Here is a 16233-nt window from a genome sequence, read left to right on the forward strand (position 1 = left end):
TAGTGTTAGTTTAATATGCTTCAAAAATGCCATGCACTTCCTGTCTGCTGGCAACATGCCTTCAAACACATTGCTGAGGGCCCCTGAGCCGCTGAAGCGAGAAGGGATGGCTGACCCACCCCTTACCCCCCAGAACCAAGGAAAACGCAAGGGAAGCAGGTGCCCTGCTTCTTCTGACTGAGACGGACAGGCAGCATCTCCAGGAAAACTGGCTGACAGGACATTTGGGCACACAGGCCTGTTAGAGTAGAGGCCATGCTAGTTCTCACTTGGGTTGTGAGAAACTCAAAATTCACCCACAATCACACCAATGCCAGTGGCAATCCCAGAACCCAGGGCTCCGGGCCTTCTGGGCAAGTCTTTCAAGGTTGCCCACGGGAGTCGACCCAAGTGTGTCCTAGTGAAAACCCATCTGGCCTCTTCCTCCCACCGATGGTCCTTAGAGCTACACGTTGCGGGTTTGGTGTAATGTTTTACTCTCTTCTACGGGGTCATAAACCCCGTAGGTGAGGATCACCTCAGCAGGATTTACTTCTCCAGGTCGCCCAGTAAACGATGAGAATGCCCGCTGGCCTTGAGACAACAGTGGCTTATTACTTAGCGAGCAGGGCCTTCCCTTCTCCCGGTTATAGGTGTAACTCTCAGGAGCATCGGGCATAGCACGCCAGGAAACGACTGGAACAAGAGAGGAGAACAAGCAACTCACTCGCCCGAGGACTTAAACATCTTGCTGGTATCATTACTGGCCAGAAAAGAAACTGGCTCAATGCTGCAGCTGCTTCCTACTTACCACCCGAGGCCTCTGCACACCTCGGGTTTCATCAGCATCAACAAGCCTCCTGCTTCCTGAGAGGCTCAGAGAGATGCTATTTATACCCCTTTCCTCTGAGCAGCCAAGGCCAAGGTGACGGTCACTCGCTGCCCGAGGAGAGACAGACTGCCCGCCCGCCTCCAGCTGCACCAGCAACCACAGCTCGCCTCACTCTAATGCCCTCCAGCACCACAAGACTCACTTATCCCGTCTTTCACTCTCAAGGTTAAAATCCTGGACCGCCCAGCTTTGGGAAGGCTCCATACACCTGGCACACTTCTCTTAAGTCGCTTTCCCACACGCCTCCGTCTGGGAGGGGTCTAATCGCTGCTGCACAAAGCTCACCTCCTCACTCATTGTGTGTAACCCTCACATGAGGATACTTTTCCCGTTGCTTTTCAGAGTGGGGGGGGCGGAGAAACACCGATGTGAGAGAGACACATTGACTGGTTGCCTCTTGAAGCTGCCCCCACCAGGGGCAGGGAGCCACCTGCAACCAGGTACGTGTCCTGGACGGGAGTTGACCCTGCGACCCTTCAATGCATGGTCTGGCTCTCTGACCACTGAGCCACACTGGCCAGGGCTGCACACACCATGCTTATTCATCTCGGGTTTCCCTCCTGCGTTTTTTTGAAACGAAGAGTAAGAAACCCAGCTCCTAAATCTAGGAAAAGTGTACCTGTCTTCCCTGGCCCAGCTGGAGCTGCTCTTCCTCCCAGGGTGGCCCCGCCAACCCCTCTCTGCCTCCTGCAGCCGGATGACTCCCAGGCACCGAGGGTCTGCAGGGAGGCCACGCTGTGCTGTGGGTGCTGCCTCTGAGGTGCCTCAGCTCTCCAACAGAACTACCAGCCCCTGGTGCGCAGAGCCCACATCCCTTCTCCTCCCTGTCTCTCATCCCCCGCCTGCCCCACGCTGCCCACTGGTGAGGCCCAGGAGAGGCTCAGTACTCATTTCTCAGGAGCAGCAGGCACACTGCCATGCTGTTTCTGGAGCCGTTTTCCTGACAGCTCCCTACCTCAGAGCTACCAGCGCTATGTCCTGCTTCTCATGTTCCTGTAGGCTTTGCAAAGGGCAGGCTGGGCACTGGCTCTCACTTCTCCCCGCCCAGCTGTGAGGGCAGTGCTGCAGGGAACATCCTAGGTAGCAGCGTTACCTTGACAACCAGAAAGCTTTCCACAACCTCCCACCTGTTTTACACTGAACTTGATACCTACCGATCAGAACAAGATAAAACAACTGACCACAACCCAGTGAATTCATTCCAGTGAAATCTTGTAATTGCACCACAGGGAAGCCACACAGCAAGTGCTTCTGAAGTCAGGATTTTATCTGTGAATCATGTGCCCTCTGCCCGCGGGCGCAGCGGATCTGTGCAGAGGTGACCTCACAGGCAAGGGTATTTTAAGCCTGACATGCCAGGGACGCGCTTGCCAAGTTCCGTAACGGGCTAATTTGACAGCTGCGTGCTTCCCAGTCTTTCTCTCACAATTATGTTTCTAAAACACTTACATTACTAACATCACAAATTATCTATTTTGATTGCAGATTTAAAATGTTCAATAATGCAGTGAAACCGTGATGCGAATATGCAAAGGATTCAGAGTCCTTTCTCAGAACACTTCTGTTCCAGAAAACAGCTTTTAGGCCACTTTTTCTGATATGAAACACAAAGAATAATCATTTTTGGATGAGGAATTGTAAATCTATTCTGCTATTTGCAAAAGCAAAGTAAGGTGTCAAGCGGTCACCACATCCCCTCCAGCTTCTGAGATGACATCCACTGCTCAGCATAGCGGCCGGCCGGCAGGCCTGGCCCAGCCTTTCCCGCAGAGCCAGCTCTCCTGGGCCATGCTGGCAATGGTAGGTTGAAGAATTTTAAGTCTTCTTGGAAAATGTATTAGAATATTAGGTTGCATTGACATGTTCTAGAAATGATGTTGGAAATTACCATGTAATAAGCTAAGCCATTTGATTATGAACTACTGTGGAAATAGCAAGACTTCTCAAATAACTGGGAACCTAAGCAATCTTTGACTAATAAAAGAAATTTTAAAAGTTTTCCTAAAATATTAATTATATGGGAAAGCACAAAAATCCTATAAAAAAGCTCACCTTTATTTTTTTGACTGTCATTTCTCCAGTTAATTACAATCTACTATCCAATCCACTATCACCCTAGACCAGGAGTGGGGAACTTTTTCCTGCCAAGGGCCATTGGATATTTATAACATCATTCATAGGCCATACCAAATTATCAGCTTAAAAATGAGCTGCTCTATTTGTTCAAACATTTAATTAACTCTCCCCTAATGTCTTGGTAGGGCCAGACCAAATGATGTTGCAGGCCTTATACTCAGGCCAGATGTCCCCACCCCTGCCCTATACATGAAGTTTGACTGCAGTCATATATTATCAATTTCTCTTTGCTTTGAGACATTTTTGGGTAGGTTTTCTAACCTTCAACTCTTCCAGCTCAGTACTTAACTTACCATGACTTGGGGACCTACAATCTCACTCACACTCCGGACTACATTTTTAACATTAATTCTCCCTGTTAATCTCCACCCTCTAGTTGCAACTCAGAGTGACTCATCCTTTTCACTGTATGCAGCATGGTCCATATATTTTTTAAAATTATCTCCAATGTGAAGGAGAATTATTTATTTATTTATTTTAAAAAATTGATTTAAAGAAAGGAAGAGAAAGGGAGAGAGATAGAAACATCCATGTGACGGTGAAACATCGATTGGCTGCCTTCTGCATACCTCCCACCAGGGTGAGCCTGAAGCCCGGGCATATGCCCTGACTGGGAATCGAACCAGCAACCTTTCAGTGGATGGGACGATGCCCAACCAACTGAGTCACAACGGCCATGGCATGGTCCATATTTTTATATCTCTGTCTATTCCATGACTTCCTTACACCTCTCCTAGAGATAAGACTAGATGACTGAGTCAAAAAACCTCCCAGAAAACATGTCCACCTTTATACTTTGAAGGTACCTGACTAAGAGACAGAATCATAATTTTTATACCTGTTTTCTAATTCACTCCACTGTTCAACCAGTTCAGTGAAATAAATATCTTATTCTTCAGCAATAGGCAGGCACAGCACTGGGCATGGCCCCTTACCGTGCAGGCGTGGATTGAAGGGGCAGCCCAGAGCACATGACCCATCGAGGAAGGCGCTTTCGTGTGAAACCGTAACGGTCACCCTGACTTACAGGCCTTGGCCTTGGGGCAAGGCTTCCACCCAAGGAGCGGCCTGCCCGTCCTCTGCCCTGGCCCTGCTTCCTGTGCTGGTCCGAGGCAGCTCGCCCGTCCATAGGGCCACCTCGGCGGCTCTGTGCCTCCGAGAGGAAGCCCAGGACATGCCTCTGGAAGGCGGGCCTTCATACCCTGAGACCTGATTCCTGAGAAACTTGAAGGAGGACCACAGAGGCTTCTGAGTGAGGGGTCTGAGAGCGCGGCCAAGGCTCACGCTTCTGGGCCCGGCCCGAGGCGCTACCTGATCTGGAAGGAAGCGGCAAAGTGGGATGACGTCTCTGTCCAGTTTCCTATACACGCAGGAGCCAGGAACCCCACACCGAACTGTCCAGTCTCCTGCAAGCAGGGCAAGATGTATCTGACCAAACACAACTCAGTGTAAAACCCGGCGCCTTCAGAAATGAGAAGAGTTATAAAACAGCTTCACTGTGATGACCGCTTCCCATTAACATTTAAGGTGGGGAGCTAATGACTGAATGCTGTTAATGAACAACGGAGTAAAGGAGGTAGACTGTGTTACTTGAGTTCACTTGGCTGTCTTAAAACTCTTGGCAGCTATTCTAAAAAACTGGGTTTCCTTATCAAATTTATTTTCTAAAAAATAATATCCACATGGAGTTAATGGACATCCTTCAAGATGATATTCTGTCCAGTTCAGGGGTCTGTATACAGGCTGACAGAGGGTGATGCTGGTTCTCCCTGTTAATTTATGCTAACTTTGAAACGATTCAGCGATAACATTTTAATAACAGGAATTAATGGGGGGATTATATAAATTACTTAAGTTACTTAAATACATGTTACTTAATAAGTTTTATCTCAACTTTATTATTTGCAAAATGGGGAGAACACTTATTTCACAGGTTGTCTGAAGCCCTGAGCCCAAGTGCGCACGCACAGGTCAGTGGCGCCCATGCCTCTTGCCATTCCCGCCATCCCTGCCCTGGACGTGGCTCCAGGACACAGCACCCCCTCACCAGCTGGAGCCCTTTGAGGCTCCAGGACACACCACCCCCTGGCTCAACTGGGGGTGGCGGTACCTGCTGCTGACACAGGACCCTAACCTCCTCTGCCTCTAACCATGTGCCAATTAATAAGAATTAAAAATAATTTGCATTTTCTGAATAAGTACCCATTTATGGGAAAATGGTGAAGCCCAGAACAATGCTGGCTGAGTGTGAACCAGAAGTGAGCTGTGTGCTGAGCTTTGCCCACGTGACAGACTAAAGGACCTGGCGGGGGGGGGATGGAGGGCACTCCATGGGCATCGGCTGCCCCTTGGCCCTGCCCCCCCCCCCCCCCAATGCGGTTGCCTCCTGCAGGCTCGCGGCTGCCCTGGTGAATGCGCTGAGAGGGGCAGGCTCCTCGGAGCCGCTCGCAGGACCCGCCACATGTTGGCATGCACAGTGCAAATACAGAGCAGGTGCTCGGCAGTAAATAAATCCTTAGTAAGAATTTCAGGACAGACAGCAGAACATCCGCCCGAGAGGCCTGGGCAGCACAGGTGCCACGCTGAGCGGGACTCACCACTGTCACCGCGTCATTCAGCAGGGACTCCCCGAAGACCAGGATATAGAGCTGCTCGTTGACATGAATGTTCTCGAAGACAGCGAGCACGGCCACGGGGTCCACGGCGGAGATCAGGCTGCCGAAGAGCAGGTTTTGCAGCAAAGTGATGTCGCTCAGGCCAAAGGCTTCAATCTGGCAGATGCCGAACAAGGATACGCCGATGCCGATGGAGTTCCACAGCGTGCCCACCACGGCGTACCAGAAGATGGTGCCGATGTTCTCGAAGAACGGGCGGGTGGGCATGAAGTAGCCTGCGTCCAGCACGATGGGGGGCAGGAGGTACAGGAAGAACACGTCTGTCTTCATGGCGGGAGGCGACTTCTCGTCGACGCCAAAGATGATGCCCCCGAGCAGAAGGCCCACCATGATGAGCAGGCAGCTCTCAGGCACGATGGTGGGCAGCTTGTGGTAGAGATGGAAGCCTGTTCCAAAGCAAACGAAAACATGGACGTGGTTCAGGCAGGAGCAGGTGGAGACAGCCCGGTTCTCCGACAGAACCAATGGGCCTATTGCAACGTCCCCAGGTCGGCCCTGCGGTTTGGCTCGTGGCTAGAGCATGTGCAGGAGGCAACCAATCGATGTGTCTCTCTCACATGAATGTTTCTTTCTCTCTCTCCCCTCTTCCACCCTCTCTAAAAATCACTGGAAAAATATCCTCAGGTGAGGAATAACAACAACAACAAAAATCTCCCAAGTCAGTACAACTGGCTATAGACTGGCTTTCTAGATTATGATGTGAAAGTCTGATGATCTCCTTAAAGCTATTTTCCAAGTACTTTCAGGTACAACTTTAAATTTAAATCAGAGGTAGGTCGCTACAGGTACACAATATACAGTACCATTTGTCTAAATTCTGATTGTTTTCTTAAATAAGACAATGCAATTTTACATTTGGGACAACATCGTGATTCCCAACACATTTTCTGATGCAACCTCGTTGACCCTTTTTATATTTAAGTGGAAGTGGAGGTTCAAGTGGCCCACGCATCGAGGCCGCACGCCAGCTTTTGGACGCCCCTGTCGCTCTGCACGGAGAAAAGGGTGCAGCTTCTCCCTTGCTCAGCTCCAGGCTCTGTCACTCGGATGTGGACTATGTTTCCTTTTTCTGGTGGTGGCTCCTTCAGAGACAACCCCGTCAGTCATCAAAGGAGCGTGGGCAACTGCTGTAGGAGGGATATGAACTCGCACGGTCTCCAGTCTCAAAGAACGGATGTGTCTGAGACTTGCTCTACCACGGGTACTGGCCGATGAAGGCCCAGCAGCATGCCCTAAGCAGAGCGGGAGAGCTGGAGAGCACCGGAGGCGGCACCTGGCGGGAGAGGGGTGCTGACCTCCGAGAGAGGGACTAGGCATCAGGGAGTGAGATGTGGGAAAGACACTGTCTCCTAACCAGTGGGGGCCACAGTGGGGCTGTAACACGGGGGCGCAGGAGGGGCGCAGGAGGGGCGCAGGGGACACGGCTGCACAGGTATGTGGGCCCCTGGGGAGTGATTGCGCGTGAGAGGGTCCCTGAGGGCTTGGCGAGGACACCTCCTATCTGCAAGGCAGCAGGCCATCCTGAGGCATGTCACGCGTGGTAGAGCCAACGCAGCACGTGGAAATGATCTGAATTATCAGAAGATAACATGAAAATAACAGAGTAAGTCCTTAAACACATACAATCACAGAGTTTTAATAAGTAAATTCTTGGAAACTATAAGCCGTACTCTAACTCACAGCATGTAATAGTTTGTGAACCAGGAAAATCACCATAATTTGAAGAGATGTAAATAACTAATCTCTAAATAATTAAGTTAACATTTATTTGGTATTCAAACCATCCCTCCAGCTTGGATTATTTTGTTATTCACATTATAGCAGATTTTGGTAATTGCTGGGGAACATACACATTCACCTGGTTCAACAGGGCTTCCCCCATGCCCTCTGGCCTGTTGACCTCTATTAAAGGGAAGCTGCAGTAGTCCCCAATGCCGCAGCCCTGACCCTGTCCTCGGTGGGCTGGCCCTGCAGCAGCCCTCCCTGTGCAGTGGGATGTGCCTCCTGGCCTCCCAGGGTCATGGGCATTCAGCTCCTTTCTGGGACGCAGACCTGAAGGCCGGACCTGCGTGCTGGGGCCTTGCCAGCTGCCCAGACAATGGCCCAGGTTTTGATCCAGCTCCTCCAGTCTCTGCTTGTGGGTGTGGGGAAGTTACCATCAGACTGAGGCCAGTTTGCTCATCTGTGAAATGGGGACCCATGCACCCACCACATAAAGAGCCGTAAGGTCACTGAGCCGGGAGCTGCAGAGCTCTGACCACTGAGCCTGCAGTGGCCCAGATGACCCCAATGCTGGCATTCTCCCCTTCTGTGCATGAAAGAGCAAGAGGACACAGCTCCAAAGAAACACACAGACCCAGGAGCAGGCGCTTTGCAGGCAAACTGGGAGGGGGGAGCCTGTTCTCCGTAGGTCCTACTTCCCTTCTTGCCTTCTTTTCCTTTCCCTGCACCCATCCCCAGGACCCCCATGCTCCCGTGTGGGGTGCCGTCTATCCCCGTGTTGGAAGGAGATCCTGGTTCCAGGACAGAGGTGGGAACTTAGAGGAGAGAAAGAAGGAGCAGAGACTGCGCTGTTGCCCCACACAGGCCAACACCTGCCATGCTCAGGTGCATCACTGATCCTGGGGAGGACCCAGCCACAGGCGCACCAGGGAGGGGCGGGGACAGCAGCTTCCTAAACACAGGTGGGAGACCCAGGGGACAGGAGGAAGGGCTGGAGGAGGCGCAGAGGGAGTGAGGCAGCAGATCGGGTAACAGCAAGGAGCAGGAAGAAACATTTACTTAAGAAACCATGTGTTTATGTTTTTAAAGTGCTGCTCTCCTCTCTTGTAGGAAGGCTTAGCCCGTCCACGTTGGTCAGAGTGACCCTGGCTTGCAGTTTGAACCTGCCCCGTTTCCCCACAGGCAAGGAGGGGGTGAATGAAGGCCTCACAGGAGCTTCAGCTCGTGCTTTGGGGAGCATAGCAGACACTGAATTTTACAGCACACGCTCTGCTGGCACAAACAGTTTTGTGCATGGATGTCCATACTTTTAGGAATGACAAGCATCACACTTTTCAGCAAGATAATTATTCCAAACAAAGCCAAAAAGGCTTCTTACACTTAATTATTCACAGGACAAAACAAACCAACCGACGTTTACAAATGGGTATGCACTTCTGGCCATCCCCTCCCCACCAAGTATTTCCTGAGAAGGGTATGAACGGGAATACACAGAATTTGCTTTCCCTGGGTCATTATCCCAGCTAATACTATCAGGAAATATGTCAGTAATGGGGGGAAATCAACTAAAGTGTTTCACCTAAAGGCTGACTATGAGCTCCTGCAGGCACGCTCTATGCTTAGTCGGGGCCACCCACCTTTTCTCTGCGAAGGCGCCGGAAGTCCACCTGCGGCTTGCAGCCATGCTCCGCTCTGCTGCTGAGAGGGCCAGAGGCAGCACGATGCCTGAGCCTGGCTGCGCGCCAGTGGAACGCTATTTGTGGGCGTGGAACTAGAATGCAGTTTTCTGTGTCACAACATATTATCTTTGTAGAATTTGTTTAACCATTTAACAAGATTTTAAAAGCCATCCTCCCCCACAGGCCATCAGGACCAGGCTGGGCTGTATTGGGCCCTGGGGCTGAGGCTCACCTACCCCGGTCCAATTTGTTCTTTATATTTCCTGCTTATAGTGTTCACAGCATCATACTGTGCCCTGCACTGACAACCGGCACACTGAAGTCTGTGAGAATGGATGCTTCAACACGTATTGTATTTTCATTGCAACAGAAATTCACTTATGGGAAGGAGACCACGATTAGAGGTATCCTGTACAAAATACATCCTATCTAATAAAAGAGTAATATGCTAATTGACCATACCTCTGATACACCCACCAGCCACACCCACCAGCCACGCCCACCAGCCAATCAGGAGGGAATATGCAAACAAACCCAACCAAGATGGCTGCAGCCACAGAGAGCAGGAGGGAAGCTTGGGTTTCCCTGGCAATGGAGGAAGCCAAGCTTTCCACACACCCTGGCAAGCCCAGGCCTCCACTCAATGCTACAAAGTTTCAGTTATAGAAGATAAATAAATTCCATCAGAAATGGCGGCAGCCACAGAGCTGGAGAGAGCAGGAGGCTAGGGTTGCCAGCAGCGATGGAGGAAGCCAAGCTTCTGCAGCCCTGGCAGGCCCAGGCCTCCGCTTAAGGCTACAAAGTTTCAATTATAGAAGATACATAAATCCCAACAGAAATGGCTGCCTCCACTGAGTGAGCAGAAGGCTTGGCTCTGCTCCAGGCTACAAAGTTTCAATTGTAGAAGGTAAATAAATCCCAGATCCCAGGGCCTCTGCTTGGGTTGCCGGGGGTGTGGCCAGCCTGCAAACCACCACAGGCCCCTCACCCAGGCTGCCCCATGCCCTAAGGGAACCCCCACCCTGATCCGGGACACCCTTCAGGGCAAACCACCTGGCCCCCTCCCGTGCACCAGGCCTCTATCCTATCTAATAAAAGAGTAATATGCAGATTGACCATCACTCCAACACACAAGATGGCTGCCCCCATGTGGTCAAAGATGGCTGACCCCATGTGGACACAAGACGGCCAGCAAGGGAGGGCAGTTGGGATGGACCAGGTCTGCAAGGGAGGGCAGTTGGGGGCTATCAGGCCAGCAGGGGAGGGCAGTTGAGAGGGACCAGGCCTGCAAGGGAGGGCAGTTGGGGGTGATCAAGCCTGCTGGGGAGGGCAGTTAGGGGTGACCCGGCTGGCAGAGGAGGGAAGTTGGGGGTGACTGGGTCTGCAGGGAAGGGAAGTTGAGGGGGGACCCAGGCCTGCAGGGGAGAGCAGTTGGGGGGTACCAGGCCTGCAGGAGAGGGCAGTTAGGGGTGACCAGGCCTGCAGGGGAAGACAGTTAGGGGCAAACAGGCTGACAGGGGAGCAGTTAGGCATCAATCAGGCTGGCAGGGGAGTGGTTAGGGGGTGATCAGGCTGGTAGGCAGAAGCGGTTAGGGGCAATCAGGAAGGCAAGCAGGTGAGCAGTTGGGAGCCAGCAGTCCTGGATTGTGAGAGGAATGTCTGACTGCCCATTTAGGCCCAATCCAGGTAGGGGGTCGGGCCTAAACGGGCAGTCGGACATCCCTCAAGGGGTCCCAGATTGGAGACGGTGCAGGCTGGGCTGAGGGACACCCCCCCCATGCACGAATTTTGTGCACCAGGCCTCTAGTAGTTAAATATTCCTCTCTTGGAGTGAATTTATTTTAATTTCTCTCTGCATATATTTTTGAAATTAAATGAGCTTAAAAACTAAGGAACTATACTTAACTAAAGGCAACACAATTAATTCATCACATTTTCTCATCCTATAGAATAAAGAGGTAATATGCAAATTGACCCTCACACCCTCACAAGATGGCTGCCTACGACCAGGCCGGCAGGGGGCTTAGTGAGGGACAACCAAACAACTGAACAGCAGGTTGCGGGGGCAACCAGGCCGGCGGGGGGGGGGGGGTTGGGGGTGACCAGGCCAGCAGGGGGGGCAGTTGGGGATGACCAGGCCAGTAGGGGAGGCAGTTAGGGGCAACCAGGCCAGCAGAGGGGTGGGGCTGGGGATGACCAGGATGGCAAGGGGGGCAGTTGGGGGCAATTAGGCCAGCAGGGGGGGCAGTGAGGGGCGACTAGGCTGGCAGGGGGGGCAGTTGGGGGCGACCAGGCCGGCACGCAGAGGCAGTGAGGGATGATCAGGCCGGCGGGGGGCGGGGGGGGGGCAGTTAGGGGCAAACAGGTGAGCGATTAGGAGCCAGTGGTCCAGGATTGTGAGTGGGATGTCCGACTGCCAGTTTAGGCCTGACCCCCAGGATCAGGCCTAAACTGGCAGTCGGACATCCCCCAAGGGGTCCCAGATTGGAGAGGGTGCAGGCTGGGCTGAGGGGACTCCCCCTCCCTGTGCACAAATTTCGTGCACTGGGCCTCTAGTTTTAAAATAATCTCTTCGTCAAATTCTGGGAAGAAAGCAAAGCGAGAAACACTGGAAGCTTCTAGATAGCACAACCCACAAAAGAGCAACAGTGTAAAAATCTGAATCAGACATTCACACCACCAAAAGCCATAAAAAGTCTCAGACTCTTCCCAGCAGTGAGGGAGGGGGCGCTGCTGAGTGAGTCGGGCAGGCCTCAGGGAAGAGCTCCCGAGCTGAGGCAGACACAGTGTCCTAAGGATGCTGCATCTGTTCAGGGGCCCAGCACAAGAGCCTTACTAAGGGCCGCACACTCGCCACGCCTGTGACCAGCAGGAGCCACGCAGTGCCAGCTCTGCAGAGTGCGCTTCCAGGGCTGCTCACTCACAAAGCACCTTGGGAAACTGGATTACAACAAGGAATATTTGGCTGGGAAAATGGTAAATATCTCTGAAATACATTAAACTTGTTCTTAAGTAATAAAAGAAATAAAGCAGGTTCATTCAGCCTAAAATGCTAATTTCATGTATCTCAGTTCACATAACAAAATATACATTTTTATTTGTTCCTTTTTATTGAATTTATTGGGGTGACACTGGCTAAAAAAATTCTATGGGTTTCAGGTGCACAATTCTAAACACATCAGAAACCAGTAGAATTTTGGAGTGCATTCTGCTAAGTGAAATAAGACAGTGTATTGTGTGATCTCCACCCCCAGTCAAGTCTCTGTCCAACCCCATTTATCCCCCATGCCCTCCTCCACACCCCTTCCACTCCCAGTCATCACCACCCTGTTGTCTTTTCTCTTTTCTTATTTGCTCAAGTCCTTCACCCCTCCCTACCTCTGAAGCTGTCAGCCTGCTCTCTATGAGTCTGTCTCTATATTGTTCATTTTGTTCATTAGAATCCACAGGAGTGAAATCATATGGTACTTGTCTTTCTCTGATTGTCTTATTTCACTTAGCATAATTCACTCTAGGTCCATCCATGCTGTTGCAAAGGGTAAAATTTCCTTCTTTTTGTAGCTGAGTAGTATTTCATTGTATATAAATTCCCATAAGTAGAATTTCTGGGTCATAACGCAGTTCCATTTTTAATATTTTGAGGTAACTCTATACTGCTTTCCACAGTGGCTGCACCATCTGCATTCCCACCAACAGTGCACGAGTGTCCTCTTTTCTCCACATCTTCACCAGCACTTGTTGTTTGTTGATTTATTGATGGTAGCCATTCTGGCAGGTGTGAGGTGATATCTCATTGTGATTTTAATTTGCATCTCTGATGATTAGTGATGTTGGGCATTGTTTCATATGTCTATTGGCCATCTGTATGTCCTCCTTGGAGAAATGTCTATTCAGGTCCTTTGACCATTTTTTAATTGGATTGTTTGTTTTTCTGGTGTTGAGTTTTATAAGTTCTTAATAAATTTTGGATATCAATAACATATCATTGGCAACTATGTTCTCCTATTCAGTGGTTGTCTTTTCATTTTGTTGATGGTTTCCTTTGTTATGCAAAAACTTTTTAGTTTGGTCAGGCCAGTGTAGCTCAGTGGTTGAGTGTTGACCTATGAACCAGGAGGTTAGGATTTGATTCCTGGTTGGGGCACATGCCTGGGTTTTAGGACCAGGGATCATTCAGGAGGCAGCCAATAGCTGATTCTTTCTCATCATTGATGTTTCTATCTCTTTCCCTCTCCCTTCCTCTCTGAAATCAATTTAAAAATTTTTTAAAAACTTTTTAATTTGATATAGTCCCATTTGTTTCCCTTGCCTGAGGAAATACATCAGATAAAAATATTGCTATGAGAAATATCTGAGATTTTACTATCTATGTTTTATTCTAGGATTTTTTTTTGGTTTCAAGTCTAATATTTAAGCCTTTAATCCATTTTGAGTTTACTCTTGTGTTAGGTGTAATAAGGTGGTCTAGTTTAAATTTTTGGCACATATCTGTCCAATATTTCCAACACCATTTATTGAATAGATTATCTTTATCCCATTGTACATTTTTTCCTTTGTTAAATATTAATTTACTATAAAGTTGTGGGTTTATTTCTTGGCTCTCTATTCTGTTCCATTGATCTATATGTCTGTTTTTTATGCCAGTACCATGCTGTTTTGATTACAGTGGCTTTGTAGTATAGTTTATCAGGTAGCATGATTCCTCCAACTTTGTTCTTCTTTCTTAAGATTGCTGTGGCTGTTTTTTTTCTTTGTGTGTGTGTGTGTGGTTCCATATAAATTTTTGGAATACTTGTTCTAGTTCTGTGAAATATGCCACTGGTATCTTGATAGGAATTGCACTGAATCTACAGATTTCTTTGGGTAATATGGACATTTTAATGATGTTAATTCTTCATATCCATGAACATAGTATATGCTTCCACTTATTTGTATTTTCTTCAGTTTCTTTCTTCGGTGTCTTATAATTTTCTGAGTACAGGCCTTTTACATCTGTGGTTAAATTTATTCATAGGTATTTTATTCTTTTTGAAGCAATTGTGAATGATATTGCTTTCTTAGTTTCCCTTTCTGATAGTTAATTGCTGGTGTTTAAAAATGCATCTGATTTCTAGATATTTATTTTGTATCCTGCTACTTTATTGAATTTATTTATCAGTTCTAGTAGTTTTTTTGTGGAATCTGTAGGGTTCTCTCAAATGATGACAATTTTACTCCTTTCCAATTTGGATGCCTTTTATTTCTTCTTTTTTGTCTCATTGCTGTGGCTGGGAGTTTTAGTACTATGTTGAATAAGAGTGGTGAAAGCAGCAGTCAGCCCTGTGACCAGGGAAGTCCCAGCACTGGAACAATGAGCACCACGAGCACCTCCGCTGAGAGCACCTCTGTCTAGAAGAAAGCTGCCCCCAAGTTCCTGCCCCAATGCCAGACAGTCCAGTTTCTCCTTGTATGTGTCTGGGTCCCCCAGAGCCTTGCCCTGCAGTGGAGCTCAGAGGAAGTGGGAGCTTTCTATAAACCCCAGCAATCTAGAAGCTGCAAATCCTACCCTGTTCCTTGATGCACAACATAGAGAAATGCCAAAGAGAAAGCACAGAAAATCAGCTTGTCCCAGATGAGAGTTTAAAAAGTTTGCCCAAGGTGCATCCCAGTGACTGGGCCCACTGGTGAGTCTCAGACTGTGTCACCCTCCCGCCAGGCCCGCTGCTTCGGCCCCGGGCCCCATGTGTCCTGGTGACTGGGCCCTCTGGTGAGTTTTGAACTGTGCAACCATCCTGCCAAGCCTGCCGCTGCAGCCACAGGCCTCATGTAACTCAGCGGCTATACTTCGGTGAGAGCGAAAATGGGGAGAGAAAGAAACAATCCCAAAAGGAAATAAAAGGAGTAGCAAGAAAAGGAACTAAATGAAACAGAGACATGCAATATGTCAGAAGAATAATTCAGAGTAAGCGTCATGAATTTCTAAACCAGCTGGATGAGAAAATCAACAACTTATGCAAGAATCAAGAGGAAATAAAGAGTGATATAGCTACAATTAAAAACACAATGGAAGGTTTCAACAGCAGACTAGAAGAAGCAGAGGACCGAATTAGCAAATTAGAAGACAGGGCAACAAAACACACCCAATCTGAACTGCAATTGAAGAGAAAAATTAGAAAGCAGGAGGAGAGCCTAAGGGAGCTTTGGGACAAAATAAAACAAAGTAACATATGTATAATAGGGGTGCCAGAATGACAAGAAGAGGAGCAAGGATTAGAAAACCTATTTGAAGAAATAATGACAGAAAACTTCCCTGATTTGGGGAAGAAAAAAGTCACACAAGCACAGAGAGTCCCAAACAAGATGAACCCCAAAAGACCCACACCAAGACACATCATAATTACAATGGCAAACATTAACAACAAAGAGAGAATCTTAAAGGTTGCAAGAAACAGAGAGTTACTTACAAGGGATCTCCCATTAGGTTATCAAATGATTTCTCAACAGAAACACATCAGGCCAGAAGGGAATGGAATGAAGTATACAAAGTGATGCAAGGCAGGGGAATGAATCCAAGAATACTCTATTCAGCAAGGCTATCATTCAAGATTGAAAGGGAAATCAGGAGCTTCACAGACAAAAAAAAGGCTAATAGAGTTTATCACTACCAAACAAGCAATGCAAGAAATGCTAAAGGGACTGTTGTAAAAAGCAGAAATAGAAAGGGAAGAAGGAACACATGCACAAAGAATAAAAAAGGCTGCAGACAAGTACCTATTACTAATAACTTTAAACATAAATGGGTTAAATACTCCAATCAAAAGACATTGAGTGGCTGAATGGATAAGAAAACATGATCTATATATATGCTGTCGACAAGAGACCCACCTCAGAACAAGGGTCTCACACAGACTGAAAGTGAAGGGATGTAAAATTATATTTCAGAAAAATGGAAATGAAAAAAAATCTGGGGTAGCAATACTTATATCTGACAAAATAGACCTCAAAGTGAAGGCCATAAGAGGAGATAAGGAAGGCCACCCCATAATACTAAAGGGATCGGTCCAACAAGAAGATATAACTCTGGTAAACATATATGCACCCAATGCAGGAGCACCCAAATACATAAATAAAAACTTCTGGAAGATATCAAGGGAGAGATCAACAGCAATAC

The 16233-nt window shown here is 48.5% G+C and overlaps 1 protein-coding gene across 1 annotated transcript in view; it reads right to left on the reverse strand.

The window, feature by feature from the left end:
• SLC9A2 (solute carrier family 9 member A2) overlaps nt 1-16233 on the reverse strand; it is a 139270-nt gene that overhangs the window by 84465 nt on the left and 38572 nt on the right. The window contains exon 2 of the mRNA XM_080686980.1: nt 5605-6068. Coding sequence (XP_080543106.1) covers nt 5605-6068 — 464 coding nt within the window. The remainder of the gene's footprint in view (nt 1-5604; nt 6069-16233) is intronic.

This window comes from Plecotus auritus (assembly GCF_963455305.1).
Source record: "Plecotus auritus genome assembly, chromosome: 8".
In the NCBI taxonomy this organism is placed as follows: Eukaryota; Metazoa; Chordata; class Mammalia; order Chiroptera; family Vespertilionidae; genus Plecotus; species Plecotus auritus.